This window comes from Stegostoma tigrinum, chromosome 9, assembly GCF_030684315.1.
Source record: "Stegostoma tigrinum isolate sSteTig4 chromosome 9, sSteTig4.hap1, whole genome shotgun sequence".
Classification (NCBI taxonomy): Eukaryota; Metazoa; Chordata; class Chondrichthyes; order Orectolobiformes; family Stegostomatidae; genus Stegostoma; species Stegostoma tigrinum.
In genome coordinates this window covers 74,063,035-74,081,002 of record NC_081362.1, presented here as the reverse complement: position 1 = coordinate 74,081,002, position 17,968 = coordinate 74,063,035, and the positions used below count along the sequence as shown (strand labels likewise).

The following is a 17,968-nucleotide window of genomic DNA, read 5'->3' as shown; positions in this document are numbered from 1 at the left end:
CTTCTCTAGCTTCCACCCTAAACTATTAAAAAAGCGACCCCCCCACTGACAAACAGTGTGCACATATAGGATCTGCTTAGATGAGGAAGAACGCAATAAACACAAAGATTTTGAAGGACATCCTCCTAAGAACAGGACACAATGATGAACTCAATCACCAGTTCCAACGTGCACAATGAAAATCTGCAATGACCTCCTCAGAAGACTGACATCGGAAACAACCAAGAGTGTACTTTCGGTTGTCCAGTACTCCTCAAGACTGGAGAGACTACGCCACGTCCTTCGCAGCCTTCAACACCATTGATGACAAGCATGTCGCAAAGACCATCCCCAAGCCTGAATTGCATGCCTTTAGCCAACTGCTAATCCTTAAACAGACCTTTGTTCACAGCAAACTACCCAGCCTTCAAGACAACAATTGACCACAACACAAACACAACACAGCCACAGCAACCTCTGCAAGACTTATCAGATCACCAACATGGACACTACTATCACACGTGAGAACACCACACACCTCATACACGGTAGACAACACTGTTCAAGTCATACGAGTATCTATCTCTGACGCTGCAGGCAAGGATGCCCCAAGGCATGGTATATTGACGAGACCATGCAGACGCTACATCAGATGAATGGACACCACACAACATTCGTCAGATACGAACATTCCCACCCAGTTGGGGAACACTGCAGCAGTTAAGAACGTTCAGACTCCGATCTTCAGTAAGCATCCTCCAAAACAGCCTTTGAGATACATGACATCACAGAATTGCTGAGCAGAAACTGATAGCTAAGTTCCACACCCATGAAGACAGCCTCAACTGTGATCTTGGGATCATGTCATGCTACATGTCACCTGACCACACTGTTCTATATCCGTAAAATCTTCCTAACTGTCCTGTTTCAACAGCATCAGCAACAAATTTTTATGATCTCACGACCTTAGTTTGTACAGTTTTGGATTACTTATTACTTTAGTTAGACCCTCAGCATGCGAGTCTTATACTTAAGTTATTCCAGTCATTCAGTTCATCTCCAGCACCAGCTTAATTTTTTTAAATTATCTGTCTCATTTAATTGGTTTATAGGTCATTCATTTGCTTGTTATTCAGCTGTTGACACTTTATTCACACCGTCCAACACTTCTGATCACCTGCAGAAACTTATTATTGGGCACTCCACTCGCACCATTTGAATGATCTTTTGATCTCTCTGCCTATAAATCCTGTGTGTGAGCTTCTCTCTCACTTCACCTGATGAAGGGGCTACACTCCAAAACCTTGTAATTTCAAATAAATCGATTGGACTATAACTTGGTATCATGTGACTTCTGACTTTGTCCACTCCAGGTCAACACTGGCACCTCCATATCTTAAATTTTGTTAAGCACAACAAAAACATAATAGCACCATTTTACAAACTGAGTTCCTACACTTTTCTTGTTTACTTCCAATGAGGACCAGGAGTTATGATGTTATCCATATAGTTCTCACCATTCGTATTGAGAGTCAAAAAGCAAGGTAAAGTCCACAATGCTGACCAGACGCAGTATTCTTAATGTAGGCTCGCTAGATCCTTGATACAAGAACAACCAACTGGTACTGTAAAAGGAAATCATTGATGTAGAGTGTTCAATTATCATCAAGGTTTACTAAAATTCTTCAAACTTGATTGGTTGCATGCTATCAAAGACTGAAGACAAATACATAAGTGGCAGCACAAGAATGTTTGCCCAATCTATCCAAATACTGTTCGGTCAAATCAACCAAGCAGGTTAAGTTGAATATTCAAATACAATTTTTCATTTTAATGGTTTCATTGTTTGTATTTTTGAAAGCAAACCACTGAAACAAAACTACAATACCAGTAGTTTGTTCTGAAAGTTTAGATATTCTGTTGACTCGGGCGGGAAATAGCACAAGCCTCATTTACCAAGAGGACATGGGTATTATTCATTTGTTAAGGACAAAGTTCAGCTGGAAGGTTATTTCCTTAAGTTGTTTTACAAGCACATCAGACAAACTCCAGCAGCTGTATCCTTCAGGGATTGGCTGCCACAATGTCAATGTCCTCTACCTTAAGCATATTATGCGCCTGTTAACTGGTCATCACGTAGTCAGAGTCTACTAGTAAAACTGAGTAAGGAGACGGATCTCCCCTACCCAACACCAAGACTTGGATTTCATAGCTTTGTTTTCAGCAGACCAGACCAAAAATGTGCTAACACCTGGTCTGAACCTACCTCCCTTCTCTGTAATCATAACCATTCTCTTGGCCTTCTGTTCTTTGATGACCATGATCTCTAACCTCCCTTGTCCTCTAGCCTTTCACTGACCATGCTCATTTTGTTCCACCATCATATTTCCATCAGCTTTTCAAATGAAAAGAAAACCATACTGAACTCAGGACATTCACTGTTTCTTTCCCTCTTTAAATGCTTTCAGACCTGCCAACATGCTCTTGCACTTACTGTTTTATTTCAGATTTTCAGTTTGCACAGTATTTTGTTTTTGGTTCGATATTTCATTCAATGTTATTTCTTGTACAGAATTGCTGACCTTGAAATTCTGCTCTTCTATTTGTCAGAATTTCAATTTGTCTCTTTCAGTTTGCTCAACTTCATTGCTTTATGATTCCTTTCTGGTGTTTAGCAAAACTCATTTTCACAGCCACACCGCCCTCCTCAATGACTGCATCCAGTTCCAACTATCCCTACAGATTCCACCAGAAGTTCCAGCCTTCACGTATCAAATCCAGCCAGGATTGCAGATACTTCCAAGATATTAAATGTCCATCAGACTGCTGTTTTAACCACAATCTGAGAGTCAGGTTGTATCATGTAGTGCCACATTCACACACTGGACTTCTCTCCATTAGTGATAATTGACCCTTTCTTGAAGTGGATGCTGCCTACACGCCTTCTCTGGAATATTGCTTACTTCATTGGTAGTTTCCTTCTTTCATTAGGAACTGAAAAAAACTCATTAATTTTGCTTCCAATTTCCATCCTTGTCTCACCATGACCCTGTTCATCTCCAATTCTTACATTTCTTGACTTCAGTGTCTCCATTTCCAAAGACACTGCCAAAAATTTATTACAAATCTAGCAATTCCCACAGCTACCAGGACAACACTTACCAATGCACCACATTCCTCATTTGTCAATTTCTCCTCCTCCATTGCATCTGCAATGATTTTCTGACAGATTTTCCTTATTCCTCAACCAAGAATCTCCCCACAACAGTATCCATGACAATACCCACACATTTCCATCACTTCTCCTTTCATCCCCACCTCTTATTCTCACCTTCAACCCCTTTATCCACTATCTCCAACATGGCTACCTCTCCAAATACATCATTTCCCCATCCTCCAGTCAACATTCCGAAGTGACCATTCCCTTCATGATTCCCAGGGTCACCCTTCACCCATGGAAACAGTGGAGGTGTAACTTTATTTTTTAAAATCTTGCATGTCCATTGCCCCTCAGGTAATTCAACTATTCAGAGGTGGAGCAAGAAGTGGGAGGAAGATAATTATAGGGACAGTCCCTAGAAAGGGAACAGATAGGAATTTGTGTGGCAAGAAATATGACTCCAGGATGGTATGTTGCCTCCCTGGTGCCAGGGACAAGGATATCATGGAGGAGGTGCAGGACTTCACTCTTGGTACAGGAATCATACAGAAGTCATGATACATAGGAATGGGATTGAGGTCCTGAAACCATATTTCAGGGGGTTAGGAACGAAATTTTAAAAAGCAGGACTTCAGGATGACGCTACCTCATGATTACTCCCAGTGCCAGGTGCTAAACAGCACAAAGACAGCAGCATTTATCAACTGAATGTATGGTTAGAGAACTGGTGTCACAAGGAATGGTATTTGCTTTGAGGAATCAAGGCCAGTTCTCAGACTGGTGGGACATGTACAAGTTGGACAGGTTACACCCTAATGGGATTGGAACTGGGACTTGTAGCCTCACAGGCAGATGTGTTAATGTTGTTGGTCTTAATTTAAATTAGTTTGTCATGTGATTAGGAACTGGAAGGATAACCTAAACGGAAGTAACATTGCTAACAGGAACTTTAACATATGCTAGGGAGACTGAAAGACATGAGAAACAAAGCTGAGAATCAAGTATGCTTCAAAAGTCGAGTGACAAAAGGCAAAGTTCATTGCAATCGACCGGAAAGCATGCAGCATCTGCAAAAAGGCAGAACATCTAAAAGGCACAAAGAGAGATATTTAGTATAATTTAAATGCTATTAAAGAACAAGGCTACATGGTGACCAGGACTGGGAACTGAATATTCCACAATAAACAAAATTTAAGCAGGGCTGAGAAGGAAGAAAAGTTGGTGGAATTGTGTTGTTTTAGTGAGAGATGAGATCAGTATGTTAAGAAGATAGGATCTGGTATGAGAAAAACAATGCATGGAATCTGTTTGGGTAGAAATAAGAAACAGTATAGGAAGCAGAAATGGGTAACAAAATTAATGGGTCACAAAATAGTAATGGTCGTGTAGGGTATGGTATTAATCAGAAGATGGGAGAAGCATGCAGCACAGGCACCACGTATCATAGTTGACTTCAATCTGCATGTCGACAGGACAAACCAACCAACCAAGCAGAAAGTGAAGGATAACAATTTCGTGCTGTTTGAGAGGAATGCTTTCTGGAGCAAAGGATGAAGATCCCACTAGGTCACGCAAACTTAGATCTAGTATTAAGTAATAAGAAAGGACTAATTCACAATCTTGGTGTTAAAGAACCTTGAAGAAATAAGTGGCCACAAGTGATCGACAAAGTTCTAAGTGAAGTTGCTCATTTTGAGGCAAAGGTACTAAGTTTGAATTAGGGAAATTATGATGGCATGAGGTGGAGTGGGAATACATTACAAGACAAGACAAGACTGTATATAAGCAATGGATATTCTTTAAAGAACCTTTACATGACTGACAGCAACTAAACATTCTTTCAAGGTGAAAACCACAAACAAAGTCAGTCAAACAAAAAGAAGCTCAACATTGTAGAAAATTAAGAGAAATGGTCAATAAAGCTGCAAAAATACTGCTTTGGAAGATTGAGAAGTTTGCAGAATACAAAGCAAGGCTAATAAACTGCTAAGAGGGAACAGAATATGAATGTAATATTGCAAAAAAAGACAACAGAAGTTAGAGTATGTAAATGCACACATTTGGCTGAAACAAATGATGTTCTATTATAGGCAGGACAATTTACAATATGAATTAGAAAGGTGATAGAGAAGCTAAATGATTACTTTGTGTTTGTTTTCATCGCAGAACATACCAGAAATCTACTAGACCTCCAGTTCCAAACGGTTCGGGAAAACGAGGAGTTGAAAGAAGTTAGCATTCATAACAAGATTGCACTGGACAAATTAATGGGGCTGAAAACTATTGAATCTCCAGCACCCACTAGTCTACATCCTCCAGTTTTGAAGAAAGTGATTCAAGAGATAGCCAATGCATTTATAATATGCCAAAATTCTACAGACTCTGGAACAATTCCTATGGATTACAAGGGAGTAAACGTCTACCCACTATGTAAAGGAGTGGAGAGAGAAAATAGGCTACAAATACATTAACCGTGCAGTCAGAAAATTGCTAAAATCAATGATAAAGGATGGAATACATGGAAATCTGGTTGATAATAAACTATTTGGGCTTAATCAACATGTTTTTGCACTTGGAAAACACTGTTTGATGCATTTGGAAGTGGAGCAGTGTTTTTTTTTGAAGGTGTTACTAACAAAATTACTATCATAGAATCCCTAGTGTGGAGGTAGGACATTCGGCCCACTGAGTCCACACCAAACCTCTACCCTACCCTATCCCTGTAAACCCACATTTCCCATGGCTAATCCATCTAGCCTGCACATCTTTGGACAGGAACAGAGAGAACGTGCAAACTCCACATAGACAGTCATACAAGGCTGAAATCGAACTCACACCCCTGGCCCTGACAGGCAGCAATGTTAATCACCAAGTCACCGTGCCACCCCAATATTGGAGGTCAGATAGACGTATACTTTGAATTTTCAAATGCTTTTGATAAAGCCCCAAAAAGAAGCGGATTAGATAAATTAAAGCACATGGATAAGAGATAATACGCTAGCATGGCTTAATGATTGATTAACAGACAAAACAAAAAGAACAGAAATAAATGGATAATAAAACGTGAGGCTGGATGAACACAGCAGGCCAAGCAGCATCTCAGGAGCACAAAAGCTGACGTTTCGGGCCTAGACCCTTCATCAAATAAATGGATCTCTCTCATACTGACAGTCTGTGACAAGGTGGGTACTGCAAGGGTCATTACTTGGACCCGACAAAAAGTTCACCAGACTCTCTCCTCGGATAATGAGAATGTCATTTGAAGAGCAATCAGGCAAACTGAGAATGCATTCTCTTCGATTTCAAAGGAGGTGATCTCACTGAAAATGTACAGACCATGTATTTTTAATTTTCAATATTTTTGACAGTTGGCAGAAATGGGAAAACAACTTTTTTTTTGAAAAACCAAGGAGTGTTGACAGATTACTACACTTCTGAAAACGAATAACTTGACACTCATTTTATGTGTTATTCAGAACTGCCAGTTCAAACAGTAGTGGCAAATTTGCAGAGGAGCTGGAACCCAGGGCAGTGAACAAATTGAGATTCCGTCAACAACATTCATAGGATGAGGACATCCCTGTCTAGGCCTCCCTGAGAGCCTAACAGCCAATCACATTGCTTTAAGTCTGGAGTCACATGCAGGCTAGAGCAGGTAAGGAAAGCAGCTTTCTTTCCCTCAAGGACATTAGCGAGCCAGATGAGTTTTTTATCTAAACAATTGACAGTGGATTCATAGTCATCGTGCGACTCTTAATACCACGACTGAAATTGTATTGGATTAAATTACACCATGTTCTGTGGCAGGATTTGAACCCAGATCCACAGGACATTACCTGAGACTCAGGATTAACAGTCCACCAATAAGACTACTACGCTGTCACCCTGCTCATTATTGACAGGAAAGGTCTTCTGCCTGTCACTAAGCGATTGGTTCTCAAGCAGCTCAACAATTTTGGGCTCTGAACAAGAGACGGAGAAGCTATCACGTCAGTCGCTGCAGCAAAAAAAATTAAGCCTGAGAAAACAAGTTTATTTTTTCCTTCGGCAGTAGTTGTGATTTTTAAATTCTTAAGTCAGAGGCCTTTACAAGTATGAACCAGTCACCCCGTGCCTCTGCAAGCAAGAGAAAGTATTGAGAGAATGGAGATCAGGAAGCAACATCCTGATTAGCAGAAGAATTATCTCAGCTAATCTTGTGAACATGGACCTGTGAACTGCCTTCACGTTCTTTGCTTTCATCTAAAACCCCATGTCTTTCCTGTCTGCGTCTGTGTGTAGAGGAGGAGTTTATAACGGGTGTTAAAGTTTTAGCTCATGAAGTTTACGCTGGTTCATTACTGTTGTAGCTCTAGTTTATATAGGATAAGTTCACAGGTCTGGTCCATGGTTTCTGTCAATCTGGGTCCGAAGATCAGGTAAGAGTGCGAACTTTGCATGCTTTTTAAAAGTTGTCCATTTTTGTGATTTGACTTTTGTACTTAATTTCCAGCACACAACTCTAGTAAGACTTAAAAAAATGCAGTAGACAGGCTGGATGCAGCTAAAATGTTTCTTTTTCCCCATTGGGGAACTGAGAACCAAGGAACACTATTTAAGAATAAGCAGATGACACTTAGATCCGAGAGATTTTTTTCCCTTAAAGCTCACGAGTGTTGTGAATCTTTGGAACTTTCTACTGCAGAAGGCAACTGAATTTCAGTCTTTGAGTATATTCAAGGCACAGATTGATTAGGTTTCTGATGACCAACAGTATTCAAGGTTGAGAATGGGGTGGGTAGAAGTTATTGACGTGTTCAATTATCCATAATCACACTGAATGATGGGATAGGTTTGACAGACTGCTGCTGTTCCTGTGTTCATCCCATTGCATTGACCAAGGCTCCAAACACTCGTTTCCAGTTGAAGGAGCAATTCAAGAATACAGTTTCCTCCTCCTCACTGAGAAGTCCAAACGCAGAATGGGTGATGGTTTTGCTGAACACCTCTATTAAGTCTCCAAGTAATCCTGCCCCTTTTCATGTTCATATTTTGATCCTAAGCTTACTACAGAGCTCCACAAATCAGAGAAAGAGGTTCCTTTCCATTTTACTACTTTATAGCTCTCTGGGCTCAGCTTGGAATTCAAAAACCTCACACTGTGAACTCATGTCCTCCATTTGGTTTTCTTGGTGTCGCTTTCAGGAGAACTGACCTATATTCTGCAATTAATAACGATCCTGAGCCGACTTATTTGCTCTAAAACATGACCCTCTCCCTGGGCCTTTTGCTGTGACCTCAAATCTCTTATCCTGTAGACTTCTCTTGACCTTTCCTTCTGCTCCACATGCTCCTCTGCACCTTTTCTACAATGTAAAACCCATTTTTCCAGCTCACATCAGTTTCGAAGTCCAAATTTCAAAAAGACAACAGACTCGTTTCCCCAAAGGAAATTATGAATGCTACCAGGTTGAGCAAACCAAAAAAGATTAAGGCCTATATCGCACTTTTCACAAAGGGCACATCTCAAAGTGCTTCACAACCAGTGGAACACATGGAATCCTGAAAGAGGAGGAGTAGGCTATTTTAATGTCAGAAATGTGGTAGCCAATCTGCATACAGTAAGCCCCAGCATACAAGATAATAATGAGTAAAGCTGTTTTTGAGGCGTTAATTAAAGGATAAATGACAGGTGAGAGCAAGGGATAACTCTTCTGATTATCTTCAGACGAGTGCCATGGGGCATTTTATTTTCATTCAAGCTGGCAGAATGGCCTCAGTTTAAGATCTCATGAAAAACATATCAACATACAAATGAGGAGGGAAAAAAAAATTTCTAGCAAAGCTCAGCAGGTCTGGCATGATCTGTGAAGGAGAAAACAGAGTTAATGTTTTGGGTCCGGTGACCCTTCCTCAGAACTGATATGGTTGTAACCTCAATTCAAAAGGTCCTTTTGTGGCACAGATGTAGCACCCCTTTCCCTGGATCAGGTGGGCTGGGTTCAAGTCTCACCTGCTCCAGGTGTGCAATAACATCTTTGTGAACATGTTGATTAGACAAAAAAAGGTCCACATGCCAATCACCCCTTTATGACCGTCCACATAGTCAGAAATATCTGTCTTCGGTCCAACTCATCCATGCCGACCAGATACCCTGAATAAATCTAGTCCCATTTGCCAGCATCTGACCCGTATCTCTCTAAATCCTTCATATTCATATACTCACCCAGATGCCTTTTAAATGTTGTAATCATACAAGCCTCCAACAATTCCTCGAGCAGCTCATTCCATTCATGCACCACCTTCTGCGTGAAAATGTTGCCCCTTTGGTCCCTTTTAAAATCTTTCTCCTCTCACCTTAAACCTGTGCCGTCTAGTTTTGGAATCTCCCCAGGAAACATCCTCGTCCATTTACCATATCCATGCCCCTCATGTTATTATAAACATCTAATTCATCAAGTATCCATCTAAGAATTGCCTCAAGTTTACCAAATGGAGTTTAAACACAAAGTGGTATGGCCAAAGTAGATAGCTGTGGTTGTGTATAATGCTGGAGTTTCAACTGGCACAAGGACTTAAAGATAATTTAAAGTGCAGACTACTGTCTGGAATATACACCGAAGTCCATCATACAACCAATAGGAAAGCATTTTTCATTATAACCTAACATCTAAGCAATTCTAACATGTCCAGATAAAAATAAACACTCCGCCATGGGAAAGAGCTCAAAACAATCAAAGTTACCTCAATTTTCCTCAGCCAATTTGGTTCAAGTCTGTGTAGAATTGTGAATTGTATAGTGGTGTCGCTCATGAAAGTAGAAATCTGTGCAGATCTTTATTTACTCAAGCAAGTCATGTCCGTCAGAAACAAACTACCCGATCTCAACTATTTGAACAAAGTTGAACTATTCCAAAATTGTAAGTAGTTTCTGCTCCCTGTCATATCCCTGTATGAACTAAAATCATGCAATGGTCACAGAAAAAGCTACAGGCCTTCTGAAGGAATAATTCTACTGATGCATCTCACCTGCCTTTCCTACAGCACTGCATTTTTTCCCTTTTCAGCTAATCATTCAATTCCCTTTTGCAAGCTTCAGGTAACCTTGCTTCTGCCACGCATTCAAGGAATACATTCCAGATATGAACCACTCACTTATCGATTCTATTTAGAAACATCATTCTGAAAAGTCCATCGAGTCATTCTAACTTTATGAAGCAAGGCAAAATATATCAAATTACTCCAATATTCAGTTGAAATGTATCAATAGGTATAATCAACCGTACCTTCCAAAACACTTATCAACTCACAACTCTACTGGCCATATGCACGATTATACGCACGAACCATGCGTGAACTTATGTCCACAAGAAAATTTCTTTATGCACAAAAATGAAACTCATGAACAGGACATCTTGACAACAAAATGAAACACTGAAAGAAGAAACTCCGTGCGTCAAATTCGCCGACATGAATTATGCAAAACGCCTTGGGGCAGTTCCCTACGTTAACGTGCTTCACTAATGCAAACGGCTGCTAGTGCTAAAACAACATCCCTTGATCCAGCAACTCCACAGAATGAATGAAAACGTAAAGCGCGTCGCATATGCGCTAGGCATCCAGCTCTACACCTTGTTTTCTCGCATATGCGGTAATATTTCTTTGCCCAGGATTAAGTTAAAAATAATAAAGGAAGTTGAATCGCACATCTTAAGGACACATTTAACGGAGCTACCGCATTAACTTCCTGCTAAAATAATGTTGTAAATAAAACACGTAAAAGAAAAATCAGGCTTCCTGCTGAATTAAGAAACGAAACTGTAACGGGCGAGGAGTGCGAGAGGCACAGGTGGTGTAATTTAGACAAAGGTATTCTACTGCCTCCTCGAATATGGGAAAACTCACCTTCAGGGCCTCCAGCCGGTAGCGCGAACTCGAGCCTCCATCCATTATCACGTTTACCGCCTTCATCAACTGCTCACACAACGTCGTGATCTGATCCGTCGACATGATTGCGTATTCACACCGTCCTCCTTTGAGGTTGAGCTGAAAGTACGCCGATAACGACGACCACCGGTGACTATTCTCTATTCACAAAAAGCGGACGGACGAACGAACGATGACGCAATCCCTTATTGTCTAAAGGACCGGCGGCGTGCAAGGAACAGATCTTCAGCTCCACGGCCACGCATGCGCAGTGGCAGTGGGAAAACGAGGAGCGAGGAAAACCGTTGGGTTATTGTCGACCCGCACGGCGCCGTCTTCCGGTCCACCGAGACCCATGGGTAACCGCGTAGCGCGGAACCGACTACAATTCCCACAGTGCAATGGTCCAGATTTCCGATTTGCAGGGAGCCGGTGATCTTTGCTCCTCGAATGAGTCTGGCTGTGCTACGAAGATGCTACTTGGCCTGCTGTGTTTGTCCAGCCCCACACTTCGTTATCTCGGATTCTCCACCATCTGCAGTTCCCATTATTTGAGTCTCGCTGTCTCAATGGTTTCGAAGAAATTTTGATCAATATTCTCATTATCAAAGATTATATAATCGAGATTGATATCGCTTTGGGCGTGAGCGCAGTGACGAGTAATGTTGAGTGTATTTCTCACCAGAAAACCTGAAAATTCAACGCTAACAATGGAGTTACCGGACCTGAAGGAAACATGACCTATGTCAGACAGGCAGCGTTGCTGCGTATTGTTACACAGTGCCACTTTTCACATATTATTCGTCTACTCGTAAATGTGATAAGATTCCAGAAAATAAATTAAAGTTGTATGAAAAAGCACTATGAGAGTGCTGAAGAAACTCAACAGGTCTGGGAGTAGTTGGACGGGAAAAGTTAACGTTTCGAGTCTGAACGTTCTGAAAAGTCACACCGAGCTCGTTTGCTTGTATCTCTGCAGATCTTGCCAGACCTGTTGAGTTTCTCCCGCATTCTCTGCGCTTGATTTGCATTGTAACTAGTATAGGGGAGTTCGTGACGTATATTTGGACTTTCAAAAGGGATTTCTGAAGAAGGGTCCCGACCCAAAACGCCAACTTGCCTGCTCCTCTGCTACCTGGCCTGCTGTATTCCTCCAGCTCTGTGTTACGTCGACCAGAACTACCTGCCTCAACCGCATTCCAAGACCAGCCTAGCTCGTCCCCGTCCCCCTCGCCTGTCCGTCCTCTCTCCCACCTCAAGCCCCACCCCGATCTCCTCCCGACAAGCCTCATCCCGCCTCCTTGACCTGTCCGTCCTCCCTGGACCGACCTATCCCCTCCCTAAGTCACCTTTACTGGCTCCAACCCCGCTTCCTTGACCTGTCTGCCTCCCTCCACATCTTCTCCTTTATCCATTTTCTATCCGCCTCCTCCTTTCTCCCTATTTATTTCAGAATCCCCTTCTCCCTCCTCCATTTCTGAAGACGGGTCTAGACCAGAAACGTTAGTTTTCCTGCTGCTTGGCCTGCTGTGTTCATCCAGCTCTACACTTGATATCTCAGAACTGTTGATATTTTGTTTGTTCAACTCATGGGAGACATTTACTTGCAGATGAATTGGCAACAGGTAGTGTGTGCAAGATGAGTCTTTGGGCAACAAGTAGCTGGTCTGTGGAGTAGTCACTAGTTGTCATTGATAAAGCCCTACTGCCTACCAACAGCTGTGTGATTGCCTTCCAGATAGCTGAGAAGCATGTGTGAAAGAATAAAATAGTAAGACACCTTTGGACCTCCAAAAAAAGGGAGGACTGCAGTAGAAAGAGTACACAAAACCTCAGCAGTTCAAATAAGCTATGATATTTAACCAATAGGTCAGTGACTGTATAATTAGTGAATGAATCACTCTCTGCCTCCTGGAAAGGAGAGAGAGAGGGAATTCAATGAAAAGCAAGTCTTGAAAACCAAAAGCTCTGTGGACAGGGAACACTAAACTGCCCTCTCAGTTTTTCTCTCCATCCATCACACCAATTCTGTGACTTCTTGTTGACGCAGGGGGAATTTATAAGTGAGTTAGAGAGTTACATGTCAACAGTGTATATTTGTTAATATGTAGTTAGAATCTGTTTATTGTTAATAAATAGCAATTCTTGTTATTTACAGAAAAATGGGTCTAAAAGACAGATAAATGGGGAATTTTGTGTACTTTGATAACATCTTCAGGAGTAATGCGGCTTGCTTTCCAGTGGACTACTTCAGTGAAATGTTAAAACGGATTTGGCAATGACAAATTTAGATTGGTTTTTGATCCTTCTTTGCCAGCAAGCTTTTTGTTGTGTGAACATTTGAACAAATACTCTTGCCTGATTTAAAAACCCCCATCGTCAATTCATGGCTTATTTATGATTATTCATAGGATGACTCATGGTTTACTGCCCATCAGAGGTGATGATGAAAATTTTTACATCGTCATTCTGCTTTACTGACTCTGTCCATCTCCCAGATTACTGTTTGAGGCTAAAACAATGTACCGTATTTGAGAGCGAGATAATGGGAACTGCAGATGCTGGAGAATGCGGATAACAAAGTGTGGAGCTCGATGAACTCAGCAGGCCAAGTAGCATCTTAGGAGCACAAAAGCTGACGTTTCAGGCCTAGACCCTTCATCAGAAATGGGGGAAGGGGAGAACGGGAGGCGGATTGAAGATGTTTAGAGGAGAAGATACGTGGAGGGGAGACAGCCAAGTTAAAGAGGTGAGGTAGGAGCGGGTAGAGGTGAGTTTAGTGGGGGATAGATCGGGGGAGGGTGCAGGATGAGGTTAGTAGGTCGGGGGGGGTGGAGCTTGAGGTGGGGGGGATAGGTGAGAGGAAGAACAGGTTAGGGAGGCGGGGACAAGCTGGGCTGGTTTTGGGATGTGGTGGGGGAGACGGGATTTTGAAGCTTGTGAAATCCACATTGATACCACTGGGCTGCAGGGTTCCCAAGTGGAATATGAGTTGCTGTTCCTGCATTGTGTGGCACTGCAGGAGGCCCAGGATGGACATGTCACCTAAGGAATGGGAGGGGAAATGGAAATGGTTCGCAACTGGGAGGTGTAGTTGTTTATTGCGAACCGAGCAGAGGTGTTCTGCAAAGTGGTCCCCAAGCCTCTGCTTGGTTTCCTCAATGTAGATGAGGCCACAACGGATACAACGGATGCAGTAGACCACATTGGCAGATGTGCAGATGAACATCTGCTTGATGTGGAAAGCCTTCTTGGGGCCTGGATTGGGGGTGAAGGAGGAGGTATGAGGGACAGGTGTAGCACTTCCTGTGGTTGCAGGGGAAAGTGCCGGGTGTGGTGGGGTTGGAGGGGAGTGTGGAGCAGATAAGGGAGTCACGAAGGGAGTGGTCCCTCTGGAAAGCAGACAAGGGTGGGGAGGGAAAAATGTCTTTGGTGGTGAGGTCATTTTGCAGGTGGCGGAAATATTGGAGGATGATGTGTTGGATCCGGAGGTTGGTGAGGACTAGGGGGATTCTCTTCTGGTGGTTATTGCGGGTCGGGGTGTGAGGGATGAGTTGCGGGAAATGCGTTCTCGACCACTGCAGTGGGGAAGTTGCGGTCCTTGAAAAACGAGGACATCTGAGATGTGTGGGAGTGGAATGCCTTATCCTGGGAGCTGATGCGGCAGAGGTGAAGGAATTTGGAATAGGGGATGGAATTTTTGCAGGGAAAGTGGGTGGAAGGAGGTGTATTCTAGGTAGCTGCGGGAATCGGTGGGCTTGAAATGCATATCGGTTTCTAGGTGTTTGCCTGAGATGGAGACAGAGGTCCAGGAAGATGAGGGATGTGTTGAAGATGGCCCAGGTGAACTTGAGGTTGGGGTGGGAGGTGTTGGTGAAGTGGATGAACTGTTCGAGCTCCTCTTGGGAGCAAGAGGCAGCACCGATACAGTCATCGATGTAACGGAGGAAGAGGTGGGGTTTGGGGCCTGTGTAGGTGCAGAAGAGGGACTGTTTCACGTAACCTACAAAGAGGCAGGCATAGCTTGGGCCCATGCGGGTACCCATGGCCACCCGCTTTGTATGTAGGAAGTGGGAGGAATCGAAAGAGAAGTTGTTGAGGGCGAGGACGAGTTCAGCTAGGCGGATGAGGGTGTAGGTGGAGGGGGACTGGTCGGGCCTGCAGGACAGGAAGAAGCAGACGGCCTTTAGGCGATCTGCATGGGGAATGCAGGTGTATAGGGACTGGACATCCATGATAAAAATGAGGTGTTGGGTACCATATTTGAGATGAGATTACAATCCCATATGCCCCACTGTCACTAAAATTTTATATTTCCGCTCCCACCATTACATTGCCTCTGTTTTTTCAGCTCATCTGTTGCACACCTCAAACATGCTTTTGCCATTTCTCAACTCAGATATATCAATATTCTCCAGGTCAGTCTCATGCCTTGCACTCTCCATAAACTTCAGATCATCTGGAACTCTGCTGCCTCAATTCTTATCAAACCACAATTATCTGTTACCCCTGTGCTGTCTATCCTACATTGGAACTAGATTTGGCAATATTTAGTTTCTTTAAATTATCACTCAAATTTTCAAATTTCTCTCTGACTTTGTCCCTTCCTATATTTTGAAACTGCTCGAGCCCTCAATCTTTGCACTGGTCCAGTTTTGACCACTTGCTTGTCCATGATTTTTGTTTTTGAATCACCGATTACAATTGTGCCATGGCATGGGCTTACATGGTTGGGTAGAAAATGCAACTACTAATATTATCAGAATAATTGTCTTATCCTCAGTCCTGAGGAATTGCCTTATGACATTTTTTTCAGTCCGCTGTAGTGTATTCTGAGATGATGAAATAGTCCAATGCTGAATCTGCAAACTCTGCCACAGTTGAGGAACTGGTGTTTGCTGAAGTGGATGGATGGGATATTTGCATTTTTTTTCACTGTTCACGCTTGTTCTCCATACAGGGCTGGCAGAGATGCTCAAGATGGTTATCTCCTTCATGGATAAGTGATAATGGGATCTACAGATGCTGGAGAATCCAAGATAACAAAGTGTGGAGCTGGATGAACACAGCAGGCCAAGCAGCATCTCAGGAGCACAAAAGCTGACGTTTCGGGCCTAGACCCTTCATCTGATGAAGGATCTAGGCCCGAAACGTCAGCTTTTGTGCTCCTGAGATGCTGCTTGGCCTGCTGTGTTCATCCAGCTCCACACTTTGTTATCTCCTTCATGGATGCTGCTTCTCCAATTTGGGGAGTTAGTGGGCACATTGCAGTCTTTTAATGGGGAATTTGAGAATATCCCTGAAGTGTTTTTTTCTGCCCTCCTGATAACTGCTCATTGTGACAAAAGTAAGAATGGAGATTGTTTTGGAAGTTTTGTGTCAGGCATGTGGGTGATGTGACCTGCCCAATGCAGCTAATTTGAATTTCAATCATTACTGTCAACATTGCCGTTCTAAAACAATATTAATTACTTAAACATTTGCTCAAATTGTTTTGGCAATTGTTCTGTAATTTTATTAAAGTTGTAAATAAACAAACAATATAAGGATTTGATTCTTACAATGTTATCCAAAAGAGAGTACTTGTTAATTATAGCATAGAAGGTGAGCCAAGAAAAATAATGTCCTTGCGATATAGAATGAGACCTGTGGAATGTATTGTATTTATGAAAAGTATAATCGCTCAAGATTCATAAAAATGTCATGCATTATTAGAAAAAAGTTCTTAATTTCAATTCAACATTCCATGCAGTGCTACAGAAAATAGAGCATGTGTGGACCAGCAGAAGTTGGTAGGTGCTGGGAATATTGGATGACGAGAGAAACTGAGGTTCTGGTCAAGAAAAAGAAGGAGGCATATTATCAGGTATAGACACCTGGCATTGAGTGAATCCTTAAAGGAATACAAGGGCAGTTGGAGCACACTTAAGAGGGAAATCAGGAGCTCAAAAAGGGGACATGAGATAGCATTGGCAAATAGAGTTAAGGAGAATCCAAAGAGATTCAATAAATACATTAAGGACATGTACAGCTCTACACCTTGTTATCAAGGGTGTGATGGCAGCTGATTCACTGAATGTTCACAATCCTTAATGGGAGACATGAGTTGAATGCAAATTACAAAGGTAAGTTTCAACTTCTGGTGGTGCACTGTGTGGAAGGTCAGTAAGAGAGGAGGATTTGGCATTTGTTGTTTCCGGATGTTCTAAGGAGGTGCCCACAATGAGTGGTATAAATTCAGAAGATACAGTTATTAGAGCAGTTTGATTCTGTATGCAGGTTTTACATATGTTAAATGAACATGTCCAAGGCATTTCTTACTTATACAAGACTATATCTACCTGTGTTTGAGGCATTGGGAGGGTCCGATAACTGAATAGACTCCCATTTAAATTCAGCAGAAAGACCTTAAATGTGATGTTTCACCACTGTGCCTTAGTGCAGCTGCCTCATGCTTTAGTGCATCCCTCAGCATATAGTCCTGGACCTTGGAATGTGACAGTCTGTCAGTCAAGACCTTGCTCTGGAAGACCATCAAGGTTCTCTCAGAAATGTACAGCTTTACTTGCATTCTGACAGTTCTTTCATAGCACAGAATTGTCAAAGCAGTTAACTACAAATGGTCTGACAGACTCTTTGACATCTGCTGTCAAATCATATGTACATCAAATATGTGATGTTCAGGTGCTGGCAGGGTAGACAGCCAGATGTGCAAGCAATAGGGGGCAAACTAGGAAGAGTGCCAGCTGTGATAGGATGCCAAATGATAGGGGTAATTATGGGGTCAGTTAATAAGCACTCAGGAGTTAGATTATGAACCTAGTAGTCTTAGTTTTCTTGAGTAACTACTTAATTTCATCAGCATCCTCAAGTCTTCAGTCTAAATGGAGATTTTCAGGGTTCCAGGCATGGAATAAATGCCCA

At 42.4% G+C, this 17,968-nt stretch overlaps 1 protein-coding gene across 2 annotated transcripts in view; it reads right to left on the bottom strand.

The window, feature by feature from the left end:
* LOC125454946 (exportin-5) overlaps positions 1-11,400 on the bottom strand; it is an 85,195-nt gene extending 73,795 nt beyond the window's left edge. For both annotated transcript variants that reach the window (XM_059648630.1, XM_059648631.1), the window contains exon 1: positions 11,024-11,400. In XM_059648630.1, the coding sequence (XP_059504613.1) occupies positions 11,024-11,128 (105 nt within the window). In that variant the 5' untranslated portion in view covers positions 11,129-11,400. The remainder of the gene's footprint in view (positions 1-11,023) is intronic.
* Positions 11,401-17,968: the final 6,568 nt, after the last annotated feature.